This window comes from Malus sylvestris, chromosome 11, assembly GCF_916048215.2.
Source record: "Malus sylvestris chromosome 11, drMalSylv7.2, whole genome shotgun sequence".
Classification (NCBI taxonomy): Eukaryota; Viridiplantae; Streptophyta; class Magnoliopsida; order Rosales; family Rosaceae; genus Malus; species Malus sylvestris.
Window position 1 is genome coordinate 31,058,418 of NC_062270.1, and position 19,383 is coordinate 31,077,800.

The 19,383-nt window shown below is 38.2% G+C and overlaps 2 protein-coding genes across 2 annotated transcripts; one reads left to right on the plus strand and one right to left on the minus strand.

Annotated features, from left to right (window-relative positions):
* Positions 1-219: 219 nt before the first annotated feature.
* LOC126589517 (tryptophan synthase beta chain 1-like) lies at positions 220-3,797 on the plus strand. The gene is made up of 5 exons (XM_050254833.1): positions 220-668; positions 1,289-1,645; positions 2,170-2,612; positions 2,698-2,792; positions 3,278-3,797. Exons 1-5 carry the CDS (start codon positions 315-317, stop codon positions 3,451-3,453), a joined length of 1,425 nt encoding a protein of 474 aa, XP_050110790.1. The 5' UTR covers positions 220-314; the 3' UTR covers positions 3,454-3,797.
* Positions 3,798-9,182: 5,385 nt separating this feature from the next.
* Positions 9,183-10,541, minus strand: LOC126590391 (aspartic proteinase nepenthesin-2-like). Its single transcript, XM_050255859.1, has one exon. It carries the CDS (start codon positions 10,539-10,541, stop codon positions 9,183-9,185), a length of 1,359 nt encoding a protein of 452 aa, XP_050111816.1.
* Positions 10,542-19,383: the final 8,842 nt, after the last annotated feature.

Sequence of the window (19,383 nt, forward strand, 5' to 3'; positions counted from 1 at the left end):
TGTCTTTTGATTTTCTTCAATTCATTTAATTTGACGAATAAAATTAAAAGATTTTGTGTGGAGTAAAAAATAGTGTGAATATTACACGCCTAATACAAATAAATAGTAAACAGAGCATTTTTGCAAAATTTTTGATATCCTTGCAGAACTTTCGGCAGAGAATCTGCAGATTCGTTTTTACCTTTGTCCGAGCGGTTATAACAATCGTACTAACAGACTCGGACGTCTCTCTCAAAACTGTACTCCCAATATTAAAAAAAAACCAAGTTTCTCTCTCTCTCAATTGTGTGGGCGTCACTTCCGAAACCTCATAAATGGCAGCAGCAGCCTCCGGTAGCGCCTCCACTACTTGCAAAACCCACTGCCTAATCGCCCCGCCGCTCGCAAAACCCTACTCCTCCTCCACCCAACTACCCTTCAAGTTCTACAAATTTACCTCCCGCGCCACCGCTGCCCCTACTTCCATCTCCTGCACTCTCACCCGGGATTCTGCCGCTATTCAGATGGACGAGAAGAAGGACAACGGCGCCTTCCCGGTTCTGCCTCGCCCCGATTCGTTCGGCCGGTTCGGAAAGTATGGCGGGAAATACGTCCCCGAGACCTTAATGCACGCGCTCACCGAGCTCGAGGCCGCGTTTCACGCTCTCGCTAATGACGAAGGCTTTCAGGTCCTGTCAAGTTTGCTTCTTCCATTCCTGTTTTTCTTTTCTGTTTTTTAAGGGAATGTGATTATTATTATTATTATTTTTTTTTTTGAGAATTATGTATGAATTAGTTCGAAATTCGATTCTGTAAGTTATAGTTGTAGAAGTAAATTTAAGCGCTTGTTCGCATTGGAAATGTTTTCGAGAGAAAAAATTGTGAGAGGAATGAATGAAATAGAGCTATTTGAATCAAGTTTCCGCAATGTTTTTCGAGAATGAATCGAACCGGAAAGGCATTGTGGATGGAGAAACTCGATTGTGGAGTTCCTGGCTCTGTTCAACTTTTGGGATTTGGAAATTCTCATTGCAATGTTGCATCCAATTTGTTAGAGAATTTCAATTTGTAGCAGTTGTTATTCTGTTTACGGTTTGTTTTATTCAAATGTCTGCGATTTTTGTTGTCGTGTGGCGTCTGTAGGAACAATTTAGGACTAATTAACAAAGATTGTTGTGATTGATGATTTTCTAATGTTTCACATTTTTTTGTTCAATCCGATATATTGTATTAAAATTGGGATGAAGATATATTTATGCTTTGGGAATTATACAGTATTTTTACTGACGAAGAATGTGTGATATTGCAGAATGAATTGAATGGAATTTTGAAGGACTATGTTGGCAGGGAGACTCCACTCTACTTTGCGGAGCGGCTGACTGAGCACTACAAACGCCCTAATGGCGAAGGGCCTCAGGTTTACCTAAAGAGGGAAGATCTTAACCATACTGGGGCTCATAAGATCAACAATGCCGTTGCCCAGGCATTGCTTGCCAAGAAATTGGGCAAGAAACGTATTATTGCTGAGACTGGAGCGGGACAACACGGTGTTGCCACTGCCACAGTTTGTGCTCGGTTTGGATTGCAGTGTATCATCTACATGGGTGCCCAAGATATGGAAAGGCAATCCCTCAATGTTTTCAGAATGCGGCTTCTGGGGGCTGAGGTTTGTCATGATTCTGCAACTTCTTTTAAGCAATGCAATTTCAATTATTTAATTTAGCCTACATTTATAAGCCGAACATTGAATGTTCTACAAAACTGGAATGGACCGACAGCAACAGATTGTGCATATGTTTCTCGATCTTTCAGTGGAATGTTCCATACTATTAATATGTAGTGTTTGTAGTTAATATATATTTTACCTTAAAGCTCTCATATTTACAAGTTATGAAATTTATCACACATAATATCTTGTCTGGCATGATTTAGCAAGATAGGGTTGCTGATCAGAACATGAACATCATACAAATTGCATCTTCTTTGTATACAGAAAAATGTATATTCATTTTATAACACAAATAACTGAATTTAACACTGATGACTGGTTCTTTGAAATTTGTTTATTCGTTTTCTTGAGAATCTGAACATTTTGCGAAAAGGTTTAAACTGTAAATCTTTACATAAGCCAGATGTATTTGTGTTATTAATCCTTTGAACTGAAATTTCTTTTCCTGTTTTGAAATACAGGTTAGACCAGTCCATTCTGGGACAGCCACATTGAAGGATGCTACTTCAGAAGCGATAAGGGACTGGGTGACTAATGTAGAGACAACTCACTATATTTTGGGCTCTGTTGCTGGTCCACATCCATACCCTATGATGGTTCGGGATTTCCACAAGGTGATTGGTAGAGAAACAAGAAAACAAGCGCTGGAAAAGTGGGGAGGGAAACCAGATGTGTTGGTAGCTTGTGTTGGTGGAGGTTCAAATGCCATGGGACTCTTCCATGAGTTTGTTGACGATAAAGATGTCCGGCTGATTGGGGTGGAGGCTGCAGGCTTTGGATTGGACAGTGGGAAGCATGCTGCAACTTTGACCAAAGGGGAAGTCGGGGTCTTGCATGGAGCTATGAGTTACCTGTTACAGGATGATGATGGACAGATTATTGAGCCTCATTCTATAAGTGCAGGGTATGACAATTAATTGGATTTTTTGTCTATCAATTTTTGTACGACTTGTAATTTATTAATCGTATGGTTTTTGTGTGGCATTTAGCCTGGATTACCCTGGAGTTGGTCCAGAGCACAGTTTTCTGAAAGACATGGGACGTGCTGAATACTATAGCATTAGTGATGAAGAAGCCTTAGAAGGTATACCTTGGATTTATGTCATCATTTGACTGTTCTTAATTGGCTGTTCAGTGTGGGGAAGTATTCCTGTTATGGATGTTGTTGTTATTTATAGATGAATATATGTTTTACATATCAAGCATTGATGTGTTTCATCCTTCGTTGCCATTCCAAGTTTAATGTATTGACACTGCAAAGAAGTGGAGACCTCAAATAAGCTTTGATGTTTGCCATTGTTTCACAGTAGCAGTGTCCTTGTGATGCTTGTGGTCATAAGTCCTTTGACCATACTTATCTTTGCCTTCCGTTTAAAGCTTAACGCATAGTCCTTGGTTACACCATGACATAATCCTATAATGCTTCTACCATTCACTCATTATCCCTTATTCTTCATATTTTAACTATATTTCTAGTAGAAGGAAGTCTCGGGCTTTTTCGATTGTCTTGGTTCAAATGGATTTCTTTTCCCCTTTGTGCAGAATAATTTTTTTTCTTCGTCCATGCAGCCTTTAAACGATTATCAAGACTGGAGGGGATAATTCCAGCTCTGGAGACATCTCATGCGCTGGCGTACTTGGAGAAGTTGTGCCCTACTCTCCCCGACGGGGCCAAAGTCGTGCTTAACTGCAGTGGCAGAGGGGATAAGGATGTTCAAACCGCCATCAAGCACTTGAAGCTTTAATGCTGCTGCCTTGAATGAGCAAACCAAAGAACCGTCTTCGTAAAAGTAAAAGGACCATGGGAAATAAAAGTTCTATTATTTCCTTAACGTGTTTATTTAGCCACAGTTATAGAGAAAGCTTAGAAAAGCAGTATGTTTTTTGGTTGGCGCATGCCAAATAGGCTTCCGGCAACCAAAGGAAGACCAGCCGCTTTCGGTGTTTCCTTTGAAGGGAAGCCTGCTGTTACAAATTTCTCAAAGGACTTAAACCAGTTTTTTGTGATGTTCCAAGTTTCTTTGGTTTTGCTGTATAATGTAACTTGAATATTTCAATGAGAAAATACAGTTCTATTGTGATCTGAATATTTCTGATGGATTTGCTATTACAAAACCCTAGATAAATTGTTATTGTTTGTCTTTTCCTTCGCAAAAACAGTCCCTTGATGTGTCGCCATGTGTGGGAGCATGTGGTAATATAGGTATTGTCCAACATCAGAAGTTAAGGGTCTTTATGTAAGCTTATAAATAGTTTGACGACTCTCGTGATTACTAACTGATTCTAATTGTCACTCTGCTACGGTCCGATGGTATTCTTCTTTATTTGTAAGTGAAGGGTGTTAGGTTCGAATCTTGTGGATGGTGAATTCGATACCAAATTAAATTGTCCATTGTGTGGCTTAGTCGAACTTCTTCTCCCCTAGTGTAATCGATGTACTGAAAAAACACACTGATTTCAGTCTAGGACCTCAAACCTTCTTCATTTGAACCATTTCCATTTCCCAATATAATTTAGGGTTCGTCTGTTTTGCTCTATGATTCCTGTAGAGACATTCCTGAAAATAACTGAAGTTACCAGCATCTTTGCCCTTTTCTAACACATTGAAGTAGACAATTTACGTATTTTCATTTGCGGACTATAATGACATGTTTATTTACCTGAAATGCAAAGAAAGAAAATCATTTCAATTTCTAATTATTCTATGCTTATTGACACATAAGCTAACTAGGAACCAAATTGTACGTGGGTCTCACCTCAAAATTAGTGATCAAACACTTTGAAATCCAAGAACGAGATTAAGTAGGGGAGTTATTCATCCGATTCTCCTTCCCTACTTCTCTTACTTCTATGTTCCACGATTCCTTAATCTCTAAACGTGTCATTCAGTAGTAGGATACATATGCAAATGCTCTAGTCTCCACGTCACCGATCTAAATTGCCTACGTTTGGCTTGCTGCATTTATATATACTATGTTTGGATAAAGGGCTTCAAAGTTTCTTGAAACTTGACTAAACTTTTTGGGAATGCACTATAAAGATTAGAAAGGGAGACGTGAAAATGGTTAGATGCAATGCATTTGAGAGACCTTTCGATTGACTAGTGTCGTTGTAGTGCATGCCTAGTGTATATAATTAGTAACTTTGTAGTGTTTGAGTAATACATTGGCGTTTTTAATGCATTTTTAACAATTGAGTCTAAAGCTTCATACTTCCTTAATATGTTAAGAGTCTCTCGTCCAAACATAGTTGGTCCTCTCTTTTCTTTTTTTTTTCTTTTTCTAATGCGATTTGAATCATTTGATTCAGGATTCCAAATATTTTTTACTTTATTTTGAGAAAAGAAAAATTAAATTACAACATGGATCCACGAGAGCATACAAAACATTAGCCTAAGAACAATACTTAATAAAATTACATAACTACGTACAAAAACAATCATAATGATTTAGGTTTTTATCACAAGTAGTCCCTGAAATTGACCTATATCATCAAGATGGTCCCTGAAAATGAAAATCAATTAGTGTAGTCCTTAAATATGAGTGTTGGAAATCAATGTGTTCCTTCCGTTGGAATTCCATCAAAATTTCTGTTAGTATGTTGATTTGGCACATATGTAGACCCCACAAATATTGCCACATGGATAAGTTATTAAAAACTTTATAAAAACCTAATTTAAAATAATTTAAAACTAAGTTCAAAATGATTAAATAAAAAAGTAAAAGCAGTTGAACAAAAACAATTAAAGCTATTATTTTCACGATGAGGAAGACTCAATTCGTGCAAGGAGAGAGAGAGAGCCATGGGCAAGCTTGGAGCAGAGGAGATCATATGCAATGACCGAGCCGAGAACATCATCCATGCTTGTCTAAAATATTCTTCGTTCTTAGGTTGTCTCGTTGTCTCAAAATTGGGATCGGAGGTTGTGATGGGGGACTGGTGTTTGTTGGCTTGGTGTCGATCAGAGGTTGGGTTGAAGGGAAGCGGTTGAGGTGGGTTCCACATTGATTTGCAACAACCATTTTCAGGGATTACATTGATTGATTTTCATTTTCAGGCCGAACCATCTTGATGGTTTGCGTCAATTTCAAAGACTTCTTGTGATAAAAACCCTAATGACTTCCAAAATTTTGCTTAGTTATTTGTACCTATACAATTTTAAATAAGCAGAAAGTAAGGGTTGGTTTGGGGTTGTGGTGCTTTAAAAAAAAATAGCTTATTCAAAAATTTGGAACATTAAATGTGTTCGGTAAAAAAAAAAAAAAAATTAAAAAAAAATTGTTATCAATGAAAGTAGAAAAGTAGAAGCAGTGTTTATCATGCTTCTATAAAAGTGTTTGTTTTTCTTTTTAAAGCATAATAATCAACGCTCATTTAATGAACTTTTCAAATGACAAGTATACCCTCGTATGTTTTACAAAATTACAATATTTGCCTCTACATTATTGTCTTTAACAATTATTATATCACATTAAGTAGGCCAAATTTTTTTTTGTGGTCCTTGTGGTGGCACGCCACTTTCAATGTGACCCTTTGTGATGAAAAAACTATTAATTAAACTCCCATGGTGAACCCGGTTAGCAATTGAGGTCCAAATCTAAAGTTCCATTAGTCTTTCATTAAATAAAATCATGTGACTATCACATGTGGATCAGTCAAAATTAAGTTTATTTATTTTGGAAAATAAAAAGACAAAAACACGATTGAATTAAAATAAAATTACAAATAAAAGAAAGTTGTAAAGATAAAAAAAAATCCATAAGTTCTCGTATCTCATCTCAGGCTCCCAACCACTGCCATAGCCACTAGTGGGTCTTCTGCACCGTCACTAACCATCACCCCAATTTGATAGCACATGTATCTCAACCTATATAATGTAGAAAAATCACATATGCACAAGAATAACTTAAAGAGTTAAAGACAATAGGTGAAATGCATTATGTATGTATTCAGACGGGTGAAAGGCTTTGTAGAATTAAAGACAATGGGTGAAAGGCATTGCAGAAAATTCAATCTTCAGGTCTTTCCTCCGCATATGAACTTTAAGAGAGTAAAAAAGTTAAAGAAATAAAATTCAAAGAAGATTAAGAAAAAAAATTGAAAGGTTGTGTACTGGCCGACTAGGGCCTGCATAAAACCACATTACCAATTAAAGACAAAACAGAAAGGCATTTATGCATTCAAACTGGTACAAATTGATACAAGAATGAAAATTCAAGTAAGATTAAGACTCTAACTCATGATCAAAGACGTGTTGGCATTAAAAAAAACAATGGTATATTAGAAGTATTATGATTTCCAAACGAAATTAAATCATACCTAAGAAATTAGACATGACTTCACCTTCACCTCTTCTCCTAACCATTGATGTGGTTGTACAGGTTTAGTTTCAGTCTTCGCGTTCAAGCTTTTTTTTCCTTCTGTAAAATCTAATTCCAGTTAAACCCTAAATTATACTAGATATCCATTAAATAAGATGTAATTTGGATTGAAATGACGAATTTGACCCTTCATGTGATAGTCACGTGAGTTTATTTAACATAAGACTAATGGAAATTTGGATTTGGACCTCAATTGCTAATAAGGCCCACCACAAGGGTTTAGTTAAAAGCTTTTTTTACCACGAGGGTCACATTGAAAGTGACGTGTCACCACAGGGATCATGAAAAGAATTTGGCCCATTAAGTAATATATCATTTTTAGTCATTTAACATATTCAAAGTAATTTATATAAAAATTTACAATATACTCAGTGTAACATCCCACATTGCCCAGGGGAGTCATCCTTAAATGTATATTCTCATCCCTACCTAGCACAAGGCCTTTTGGGAGCTCACTAGCTTCGGGTTCCGTAGGAACTTCGAAGTTAAGCAAGAAGAGGGTCAGAGCACTCCCATGATGGGTGACCCACTGGGAAGTTCTCGTCTGAGTTCCTAGAAACAAAATCGTAAGGGTGTAGTAGGGGCCCAAAGTGGACAATATCATGCTACGGTGGTGGAGCAGGCCCGGGATGTGACACTCAGACATTGTTTTTTTTTTTCATTTTATTAAAAGCACTTTTACAAAAAAAAAAATTTACTATACACTTAACAACTTTATTTTACAGCTATTTATTATCAAAGCACATCACAAACAGTTTTTTTTTTTTTTTTTTTTTTTTCAAAAGAACAGTAATACCAAACTAGCCCTAACAAAGTTCAAAGTGGATTATTATTATTATTATTTTGCTTAAATGAGTTTTTCCAATACTTTAATGTTGGAATTAGAGCTAGTCTAGTTCTAAATTGTGTAAGATGAATGTAATTAAAGTCATGATATGAACTGCAAGGTTTTTGAAGGACCTGGCTTCTCTGTCCTCCCACTTCCCATACACTCTCATTCCCTTCTATTTGTGCGGTCACGGTTAAGCCACGTCAACATTTTATATTACTATTGCTTTTTATCTTATTATATCTATAAAAAAATCCATATAAAATGTTTATGTGGCTTAACCGTGACTGTACAAAATAGGAGGGGATAAGAGTGTATGGGAAGTGGGAGGGCAGAGAAGCCGGATCCTTCTTTTCGAACGTAAGATGCAGGAGATTTGTAAGGAATATTGGACAATTAAATTATCAACCAATTATGCTATATTAAGAAAGATTAAAAGGTAAGTTTATTTTCTTAATTATTAAATAAATTTTCTTTTCCACAAGAACTAATTAAATTAAACCACAGTAACCATAGTTAGCTTTTTATACACACGGCAAGATTCTAAATAAATTGAGTTAGGAGGTGAGCAAAATCAGACTCATTACTTTATTTTTTAGGCCCATATTAACCAGGCATTCAAATTAATTAGAGTGAAATGCAGGCTTGCCTTTTGCAGTTAGGTACCGTTTGGTACGTGGGACGGGACAGAACGGAGTGAAATGAGGTGTTCCGTTCCATGTCTGGTGCGTCTAAAATAGGTGGAACGCGCTGTTCCATGGGATGAATTTTGGGTGAATTTTCGTTCCGCCTCACCCCCTGGAACAACTTGTTCTACATCCGTGGAACACAAAATTATAACCTCTCTGTCTCCTTCTTCTTCCTCCTTATTTCCATCTGAGGGCATCTTTGCTCCCTCTCCATTCCGTCTCGTCCTGTCTCGTCCCATTCCGTTCCGTCCCGTTTTGTTTGCTTACCAAACGATCCCTCCCCTCTTATCTTTCCCCTTCTTGTATGCAAAGATCAATTTTCCTCAAATAGTCCGGGACAACTGAGTTGTCCGGGAAGTAAACGGTGAAAATTATGAGCAACTTGGCTGCAAGATTATGCAACTATGGTCCAAACAACTGGGGTGTGTACATAAGGATAGGATGTTTCACGTTAGAATGAACAACAAAAACTCAGTTCCATAAACTTGTTGCATATTATTAAGAAAAAACCAGCACCAAGAATCTCAAAGATAAACTAACAAAAAGGAAAGAAAAAGCAAGTTTAAGGATGGGGATTAACTAGGACAAGTCTCGACCGAAAATTGAAGTGAATTGATGTTGCCATTGTAGGTGACCCTCATATTCTGCTGATGCCATGCTCCAAGCATAGACTTCCCATTTCCAGGCATCATTGCTACGCAAAAGTACCCCGCATCTTTGTTAAAGACATGAGCATATTTCCCATCAACGACGTAATTAGCATCTTGCAAATGGTACGTTAATGTGGCGAATTGATTGAAATCCGGCGTATATTTGTAGCACAATGCCAGCCCTTCAGGCACTTTACCGATCCTTGTAAGTTTTAAACCGTCATACCATTGTTGAAATGCCCTCATCACCTCCCTGTAGGCATTGCGTCCGCTGGCATCTGTATTGAGTTGAGGGATTAGGGCACCAGAATCGATGAAGAAACCACCGGTGCCACCTTGCCCAATTGTAAAGGTACCCGGTGGAAACCCTAGGCGTTTCAACCCAACACTTATATCCAAAAGATTTAGGTAGTAGTAATGTTGTCCAGGTGGTGTTACAAACGGACTTGTGTAAACATTTCCAGCTGGTAATGGTATTTCATCCCCAAACTTAACGAAACCAGGGTTTATTAGTGCATCAGTAAAAGGGAGCAAACAGTATGAGAAAGTTTTTTTGGTTTTATCAGCGAGTTGGGTCACTAGTGAATCCGGACTCAAGCTCAACCCCATTACCCCCGAAATGTAACCACTCTTTGAGAACTGAATGTTTCTGTTTTCCTTCGAACAACCGAAGATCACGTTTTCGGCTGTATCAGTCGGAAATGTGAATGTTTCAAAGGAAGCAACACCTCGAGTTGTTGCGCCACCACCATAACCAATATTGTAGACGCATTCATTGTTAGCACATTGGTAAAGGGGATTGGCACCTGAACACAGAGGGTGGTCGCACGGAAGCTTTCGGTATGTGCTCGATGTTGTTGAATCGAAAATGGGATTACCTTGTTGTGGGTAACATGCAACACAAGGCTGGCACTGAGTCCAAATTAGGCCACCACCAGTGTCGAGAAGCAGGAGCTGGGGGACTTTTGGGGTTCCAAGCGCAATCTGCACGATATAGAAGAAGTTGTCACGAAGCAAAGTAAGTTCTATTTGGTTGAGGTCTGCGGTGGAATTTGAACCGGAAGTTAATTCCACGTAGCGCGCCCTGGCTTTCGAGAACCTGACCAATCTTTCGATACGTTCATGTACTGTGAGGTTTCCGGGGTATAGAGGCGATTCCGGTGAGTCTCTAGGGATCAACCGGAGGCTGAAACCATTAGGTTTTGAATGCGTTGGATGGAATGTGGAGAATGTGATGAGTGAAAGAAAGAGAATTGTTGAAACAAAAGCTTGGACTCCAGCCATTTTTGGTTTTGGAGAGTGAGACTATGAATTACTTGGTGACTGGTTATATGTGCTTTTATAATAATGCAGGACTTGACTACGGTACATGCATGTTAGACATATCGTGTAAACACTACGTAATCATTTTTCTTTTTTTGTAAAAACTTTTAAACGCTATCTCGGCCAAATTGGGTAGGATTTTTTATTGAATGTTGTACGTCAGTTTTTCATTGAATGCTGTCTCAGCCAAAATTCAAACAGAAGGTGCATGCATGTAAGATAAGAGTTGACCTACTTTTACAATTTACTTACCACTTATGTTATTCCCTTTAAAATCCCGAATATCTATCCAGAATTGAAAGCATTGAATATTTTGCATTGAATTTTATATAAATTTCTCTTTGGTATTGTGTAATATTTTTTAATGTAAATCTTAATATTGTCCCCTTTATTTCTTAACATACCATTCTGGGTTTCTTCCTTTCTGCATGTTCTTTTAGGAGTGGGATTCTCTCCCCTCCTACCCTTCCCTTCTCTCCCCTTCTATTCCCCTCCCCTCTTTTCACACTTACCATTTTGTCTCTCTTTTTATAAAAAAAAATGATATAAGATGTTTACGTAACTTAATTGTAACTGTTCAAATAGAAAAGAAGAAAATGAGAGGAAAAAAAAAATAAAGGGAGAGAATCCTACCCCATTCTTTTGATGTATCATTTAATATTTGATTTCCACTGATGGGGCTCCTCTGCCTTCTGAACCATGTTGTGCATTTGGACAATCTTTCAAATGATATAGTGGTTAAAACAAAGATTGACTGATCACGTTCCTCTCTCTCTCTCTCTCTCTCTCTCTCTCTCTCTCTCTCTCTCTCTCTCTCATTTTTCAACTGTCTTTCTCTAGTCTAATATTGGATAATTTTTCACCAGTAGTCCTGTCCTTTTTCTTCATTGCTAATCGGTTCCACTAGTTTACTTAGAACGACGACAGTACCAACATATTAAAAGGATAATTGTTAATAAGAACTATTATTTGTTTACAATTATGTTCTAAAAATTGATGGGCAGTAGTTGGGCAATGGGTTGAGATCTAGTGTCTAAAAGCATCCTCAAAAGAGACGTTAAATTTTTATTTGATAATAGATGTGGTCAATTGAATATAGATGTAAAATCTTCTTAATTTCTATAGATGTCAAATATTTATTTTATTAAATATATTGGGCCTCATCTCTACATTAACTATTAAAAAATAGGAGCATTTTTGCTCACCACCATAAACTATGATGTATGCTCACCATACACCTAATCAATTAACATGTGTCATTTCACTTAACTCTAGTTAACTTTCACATTAAATGTTAGTTTTTCAATTTTGAAAAAAATTAACCAAGATTAAATGAAATGACACGTGTCAATTGATTAGGTGTATGGTGAGCATACACCATAGTTTATGGTGGTGAGCATAAAATAAATTAAAGACATTTGGTTGTAATTATGAGATCCATGCATTAAAAATAAATTAAAGATGTTTATACCATACTTAGGGCCTCCGTATTTGGATCTCGTACAAATACTTGGGGACTTAAATGTAATTATGTAATAAAGGAAGGGGCAAATATGTAATAAGTGAGGAGCCCTTATTCTATAAAAAGACTCCTCACCCTCACAATTGAGGGAGGCCAATTCCTAGGCCCTCTCACCCTCAGAAGCCTCCTCACATCCCCTCTCACCCTCAGAAGCCTCCTCACATCCCCTCTCACATTACAGAGGTTCTCTCCCTCACCTCTCATATAAATACAATATCAGTGTGGACGTAGCCCAAACATTGGGGTGAACCACGATACATCTTGTGTTATTTACATTTCTTGCAGATTCACGGTTGGATTTACGTTGTTCCAAGACATCCGGTTTTATGCATCAACATTTGGCGCCATCTGTGGGAATCGATACGAAAAGTTGTGTTGGTTCTCTTTCATTTTTTCACCTCCACCTTGAATCTGCAAAATCACAAAAACCCAGAAACAAAAAAGAAACCTACTCCGTGTCTACCTTCTTTTATTTTGGGTACAATCTACTCTGTATATTTCAATCACAGAAAACGAATGTCCCAAAATTGTGCGTGTGTCTTGAAAGTAAGGAAGAAGAGGCGAGCCGAACAAATGCTATAACTAGGAACATGCGTTATTGGTTCGCAGATCCTGAGCTTCGACCGAGTGTCGTCACATTCAATGGAGTCGTCAGCCGACGGCAAGCAGAAGAAGGCGGGGGGCCGCCAGTGCTGCATCTGTCATGAGAGACGGGCCACCCTTAAGAGACCCAAAACCCTAGAGCAGATTTGCAAGGAGTGTTTCTACAAGGTGTTTGGGGAGGAGATTCATTAGGTCATCGTCGAAAACCAGTTATTTAAGCCTGGTGAGCGCATTGCCCTCGGTGCCTCCGGCGGCAAAAATTCCATTGTCCCCGCTTCCATTTTCACCATGGAAACCTGGCCACCTCCCCATCAAAATGAAAAAGCACCAAACTTTATCAAAACCCACGTTTTTTCTCTAACACCCGACCCGAATATGGCTTCCCATTTGGGTCTAATCCCGATCCTCATCTTCTCTCTCTCTGTCCTACCAAGTCTCTCTCTATCTCTCTCTAACTCCGCACCCACAGTCTTCGACATTTTACCCGAATACGGCCTCCCCTGCTGTCTCTTATCGTCGTCGGTCTCCAACTACACGCTCTCTGACGACGGCCGATTTCGTCATTTTGCCCAAGACCTGCTACATTCAGTTCAATTACTTGGTCTACTATGAAAAGACCATAACGGGCAAGCTCACATACGGGGCGATCATCAACTTAAAGGGGATTCAGGTCCAGAGGTTCTTGTTCTGGTTCGACACCGACGAGATCAGGATCGATTTACCGCCGTCTGATAGCATTTACTTCACTGTTGGGATCATCAACAAGAAGCTCGACGAAGAAGAAAGGTTATTGAGTTCATGCGTCGGGTCGGGGCAAGAGTGGGACCACAGTTTCTTCTTCAGTATCGTTTTCTCCACCGTCGGGATGGTGGCTCTCTCGCTGCTTCCGATTCTCGTCAAGAACACTTACATTTCTGAGAATGCCCTTATGCCTGGCTATGTGACATCTATGCTTTCGAATCAGGAGGTTGTAGAGGCGAGCAGATTGGTTAGTGATTTGACCTCTTCGAATTTGACGTCTCTTGGTTCGGCAATTAGTTCAAGAATCTGGTACCCAATAAACCGGTTCAGAATAACCCAATTCAAACCTGGGTTTTGGACTCGAAGAAAAAGCATGGAGCAGCAGCGGCAAATAACCATAAAGAGAATTGCCTACTTGCTAGATCGTGGGATTTTCAAAGGCTGGCTTACGGATAAAGGGGTCGATGCTGAGTTGCGAAAGTTTGCTTTTTTCGAGGTTATCAGGATTTTTGATCATTCACTTGCTGTCAAGCTTGGTGTCCATTTCTTTTTGTGGGGTAGTGCCATTTTGCTTTTCGGCACAAAGCGCCATCACGACAAGTGGCTGAATGACACTGAGAACTATGCAATCAAGGGTTGCTTTGCAATGTCTGAGTTGGGCCATGACAGTAATGTATGTTGAATGTCAGCTCGATCTACGCACAAGCAGAGCAACCACACACCCCGATAAAGCAGGATACAAATAAAGGAGCATCTTTGTGCTTCTCAGCCGTTGGATCCATAACCAAGCTGACCAGCTTCACCATTCTTGCTTTCCTGCTTCAAGGAGCATCTTCTTTACAGGGTGGTAGCCATGTGAAATCACTTTCTGAAGGCCCAGAAGATATGTCTACTTGAGCAAAGAAACGCAGTGGGAAAGAGAAACAAAAGCAAAAGCAAAGCAGAAAAGAAAAGAGAAAGCAAAAGCAAGGAATAAACACCCCACCAGAATGATGTGAATTGCTTTTCTTATTTTTGTATGATGTGATTTAGTTTTCTTATCTTTCGGAGACATCTGTATAAACCCCATCAGAGGGTAATTAAAAAAAAGCCCAAAGCCCAAAATAAATGGGCTGGAATGTTGTGTGGAGAGCGAAGGCCCATAAGCCCAAAATAGCACCAACCAGGCAACCAAAAGTACACCCAGTACTACAAAAAATTATTTGGCACCCCGCCGCTATTATCGCCAACCAGGTGATCAAAAGTACGCCCAGTACTTCAAATTATACATGAGAATTACTCATGTCAATCATACATAAATATTCATGAGCATTACTTATATCAATCATACATAAACATTCATGAGCATCACCCATGTCAACATTCATGAGCATCACTCATGTCAACATCCACGAGCATCACTCATATCAATCAACATAAACATTCATAAGCATCACTCATGTCAATCGGCTTTAAAAGCTTCATTTACAAAAGCTCTATCTTCAAAAAGCTTCATTTACAGAGCTCTAGCTTCAAAAGCTTCATTTACAAGAGCTCCAGCTTCAAAAGCTTCATTTACAGAGCTTTAGCTTCAAAAGCTTCATTTAAAGAGCTCTAGCTTCAAAAACTTCATTTACGAGAGCTCCAGCTTCAAAAGCTTCATTTACAGAGCTCTAGCTTTAAAAGCTTCATTTACAAAAGCTCTAGCTTCAAAAGCTTCATTTATAAAAGCTCTAGCTTCAAAAAGCTTCATTTACAGAGCTCTAGCTTCAAAAGCTTCATTTACAGAGCTCTAGCTTCAAAAGCTTCATTTACGAGAGCTCCAGCTTCAAAAGCTTCATTAACAAAAGCTCTAGCTTCAAAGCTTCACTTGCAAAAGCTTCACCTACAAAGCTTCAGTGTAGAGTATACAAATACCATCTCCGAATAACCGCCACTTCGGCCTATCATGGATTCAATTTGAAGTCTCCAGCCAACATACTCTATTGACCGAAGACTTGGAGGACTACATTATGTACCATATATTGGGCCTCATGAAAAATACTCGGGGGACTTAACTCATCACTTATGTATTGAGGAGCGAGCCCTTATTCTATAAAAGGGACTCCCTCACTTTCATTAGAGAGCACCCATTATTCATGTATTGAGAAGCGGGCCCTTATTTTATAAAAGGGACTCTCTCACCTTCATTAGAGAGCATCACCGCCAGCTAAGCAACTTCCCTGCCGTGAGCATCACTCCTAACCCATCATTTATGTATTGAGGAAGGAGCCTTTATTCTATAAAAGGGACTCCCTCACCATCATTAGAGAGCATCAACTCTAGCCCATCATTCATGTATTGAGGAGCGAGCCCTTATTCTATAAAAGGGACTCCCTCACCTTCAACGCCACAAGCCAAGCCAACCAAGGCAACATAAGCCACGAGCCGAGCAACCTCGCAGCATGTGCTACTTCTAGTTGAGCATCATTTCATATTGAGCACCGCCTCATATCGAGCATTAGTTCAAGACAACAACTAGTTACTTCGGCCCACACATGGACTGAATTTCAAGTCTCTAGCCAAAAGACTCTCTTGACTGAAAACTTGGGGGACTACTGTTTATACCATACTTAGGGCCTCCGTATTTAGATCTCGTACAAATACTTGGGGGACTTAAATGTAATTATGTAATAAAGGAAGGGGCAAATACGTAATAAGTGAGGAGCCCTTATTCTATAAAAAGACTCCTCACCCTCACAATTGAGGGAGGCCAATTCCTAGGCCCTCTCACCCTCAGAAGCCTCCTCACATCCCCTCTCACATTACAGAGGTTCTCTCCCTCACCTCTTAGATAAATACAATATCAGTGTGGACGTAGCCCAAACATTGGGGTGAACCACGATATATCTTGTGTTATTTACATTTCTTGCAGATTCGCGATCGGATTTACGTTGTTCCAAGACATCCGGTTTTTTGCATCAACAAAAGACATTTGACTCCATCTTTGTTTATTGCAAAAATGACAGCTAAAAATTAAGGAGTCAAATGACTCAGCTCCCATGCCAAGTATGACATCTATGTTGGAGAAAACCTCGATGTTTTGTAGTCTTAGTTGGTGTATTTGACATTTCCCATGTCAATTATGACACCTAAAAATTGTCAAATGTAAATTTGAAGACTTATATGGCAATGTCAAATTTCATTTTGCTCAAACCCCTATATTTTTTTATATTCAATTAATATCTGCAGGACCCACTCTTAAAAACAAATCAATCTTCATGATTGGTGCATTGTTAGGGCCAACACAACAAAACATTTAAAAAATAATAAGACACCAGATTTTCTCCTATGTAAATTAGTAGCAAACAATTTCTATGTCAATGTACAGATTGACATATCGGTTATTACGTGGCATTCCACTCAGGCAGTGGAGAGGGCCAAAGGTCTAAAAGTTAAAAAATGACCTGATTTGCTCAAAAATCAATCTTCAACTGATGGTTGGGCTATAATTGTATGGGGTTCACATACCATTATTTGGCCAAATGTAGCTCTCCTCTTAGCCATGTTTTTGGGGCCCATCTCCTTAGTTGCAATGATTGATTCAAATTCAATGGCTAGATTTGAAATTATCTAAGGTATTTTAACTAAAATAACAAATAAATTTTAAAGTATAAACTTAAAACTAATAAATTACTGAGGGGCTATATTTAGCTCATTCAGTTGGAGATTGTATATGAGTGTAGTATAACATTGTTCATTTAAAAATAATTTTTTTATGGCTATAATTCTGGACGAGACTATATATATTTAGCCATTTCGGTTGGAGATGACCTTAAGATGCTCTAAAGGCCTAATGGGTTTTTTTTTTTTTTAAATAAATATATTATAGAAAATATAATAAGTGCCTACGTATTTTTGAAGGAAAAAATAAAAACTAAACTTGTATTGATAAACATAAAATGGAATGGAAGAATATAAATTATAAAGCACTGTAATTTATTGAAATATGGATATCAAATATGTCACATCCCAGCCCGGGCCCCCACCACATACTGGACTCGACTCCACCGTAGCACGATATTGTCCCCTTTGGGCCCAGACCACTCCCTTATAGTTTTGTTTCTGGGAACTCACACGAAAACTTCCCAGTGGGTCACCTATCATGGGATTGCTCTAGTACAAACTCGCTTAACTTCGGAGTTCCAATGGAACCCTAAGCCAGTAAGCTCTCAAAAGGCCTCGTGCTAGGTAAAGATGAAAATATACATATAAGGCTTACAGAATCCACTCCTCTGGGCGATGTGGGATGTTACAATCTACCCTCCTTAGGGGCCCGATGCCTCATCGGCACACTTCCAACCAAGGATTGGCTCTGATATCAAATTATCACATCTCGGCCCAGGCCCCCACCACATCCCGGGCTCGACTCCGCCGTAGAATGATATTGTCCGCTTTGGGCCCCGACCACGCCTTCATGATTTTGTTTCTGGGAACTCACACAAGAACTTCCCAATGGGTCACCCATCATGGAAATGCTCTCACCCGAACTCGCTTAACTTCGAAATTCCAATGGAACCCAAAGTCAGTGAACTCCCAAAAGGCCTCGTGCTAGGTAGAGATGAGAATATGCATATAATACTTACAAGATCCACTTTCCTAGGCGATGTGAGATGTTACAAAATAGACTACGGTTGAGCAGGACACAAGCAATCGTAAAGAGAGAGTATATGAGTTTTCTTTTTCAGTTTGAGAGAGAGAGAGTTGTGACCCTAAGACATTTAAGAAAAACAAAAAATAGTCACTTAGCCTACCTATATGACCCACTTGATTTTCAAAAGGCTTAAAATTAATTGTGACGTGGCCAACCGCATAGCGTCTATGTTTTTTTTTTTAGAACACTCATTTTAAATAATGTTGATAAAATGAGCATTAATTATAGAAACCCACTAAGAGTTCCTCTCTCTAGATTTAAGAGCACGTAGAACAATCTCTATTTTAAAAAGTGGATAAAGAGCGTGATTGAAGTTGATTTTTTAAAACCCTATCTAATATATCTTCTTCATTAAGTTAAACTCACTCATTGAATATCTACCACCATGGCATTGTTATAAGGAGTTCGTGTATGAGTTTAAATATGTTGACAATTTCGTGGACAACTTAAAAATTCCATAAAGATTGGGTAGTTTTATGTTTATTATTACAAGTGATATTTTACACGAATTTATACTAATAAGAGGAAGAAGATTTGAACTTGGAGTGTAGTGTATTGAAGTCAAAGAACAATTGTTTAAAATCTTGTTAGTTTGGCTAGTGAATAGTGTCAAAAAATTATTTTCACTTGACAATTTAACTTAACATTTCTAACAATACTATCTATTTTAACACTCTAAATATTTTAATAGCATTTTAAATTCTCTCTCCTTCTCTTTAAAGTCAAAAGAACAATTGTTCACAAAACTAGAATATAGAACGGATAGAGAGTCTCTTGCCAATTTGTGCACTTTTATTTAAATTAGCTAAAGATCCACATTCGAAAGAAGCCTTTTATGAAATAGGCACCGCTACCGTGACGTCTTATTTTAATAAACCAATGATATGGGTAAAAATTTTAATACATGGCACTGTATTTTATTTTATTTTATTTTTATCAATACATGACACTGTGTTATTAAATAAATACTTCACATTATGATCATAGATGTTCTTGTAAGTTACGGCTTCTGAGAGCATCTCCAAATAAGATGTCAAAATCTTAAGTGGAATGTCATTGTACATATTTGACATCAAAAGTCTACAAACTGAAGTGTTATTTGTTGACTGGATTTGAACGCTTTGTGATTAGGAGTCAAATTTGATATCAATGTCAAATATATTTTTAATTAATTTTAATGATGTGCCCCTTATTTTACTAACATTTTAACCAATATAAATTTTGTTTCAACATTTTTTTAATAATTACAACTATTTAAAGCTCAA

Bases quoted from the DNA above. Each gene is read 5' to 3' on its own strand.
- LOC126589517 (XM_050254833.1), top strand. From the start codon at position 315: ATGGCAGCAGCAGCCTCCGGTAGCGCCTCCACTACTTGCAAAACCCAC. The intron at 1,646-2,169 runs GTTTGTCATGAT...TTTGAAATACAG, and splicing joins TGCGGCTTCTGGGGGCTGAG to GTTAGACCAGTCCATTCTGG. The intron at 2,793-3,277 runs GTATACCTTGGA...TCGTCCATGCAG, and splicing joins TGATGAAGAAGCCTTAGAAG to CCTTTAAACGATTATCAAGA.
- LOC126590391 (XM_050255859.1), bottom strand. From the start codon at position 10,541: ATGGCTGGAGTCCAAGCTTTTGTTTCAACAATTCTCTTTCTTTCACTC.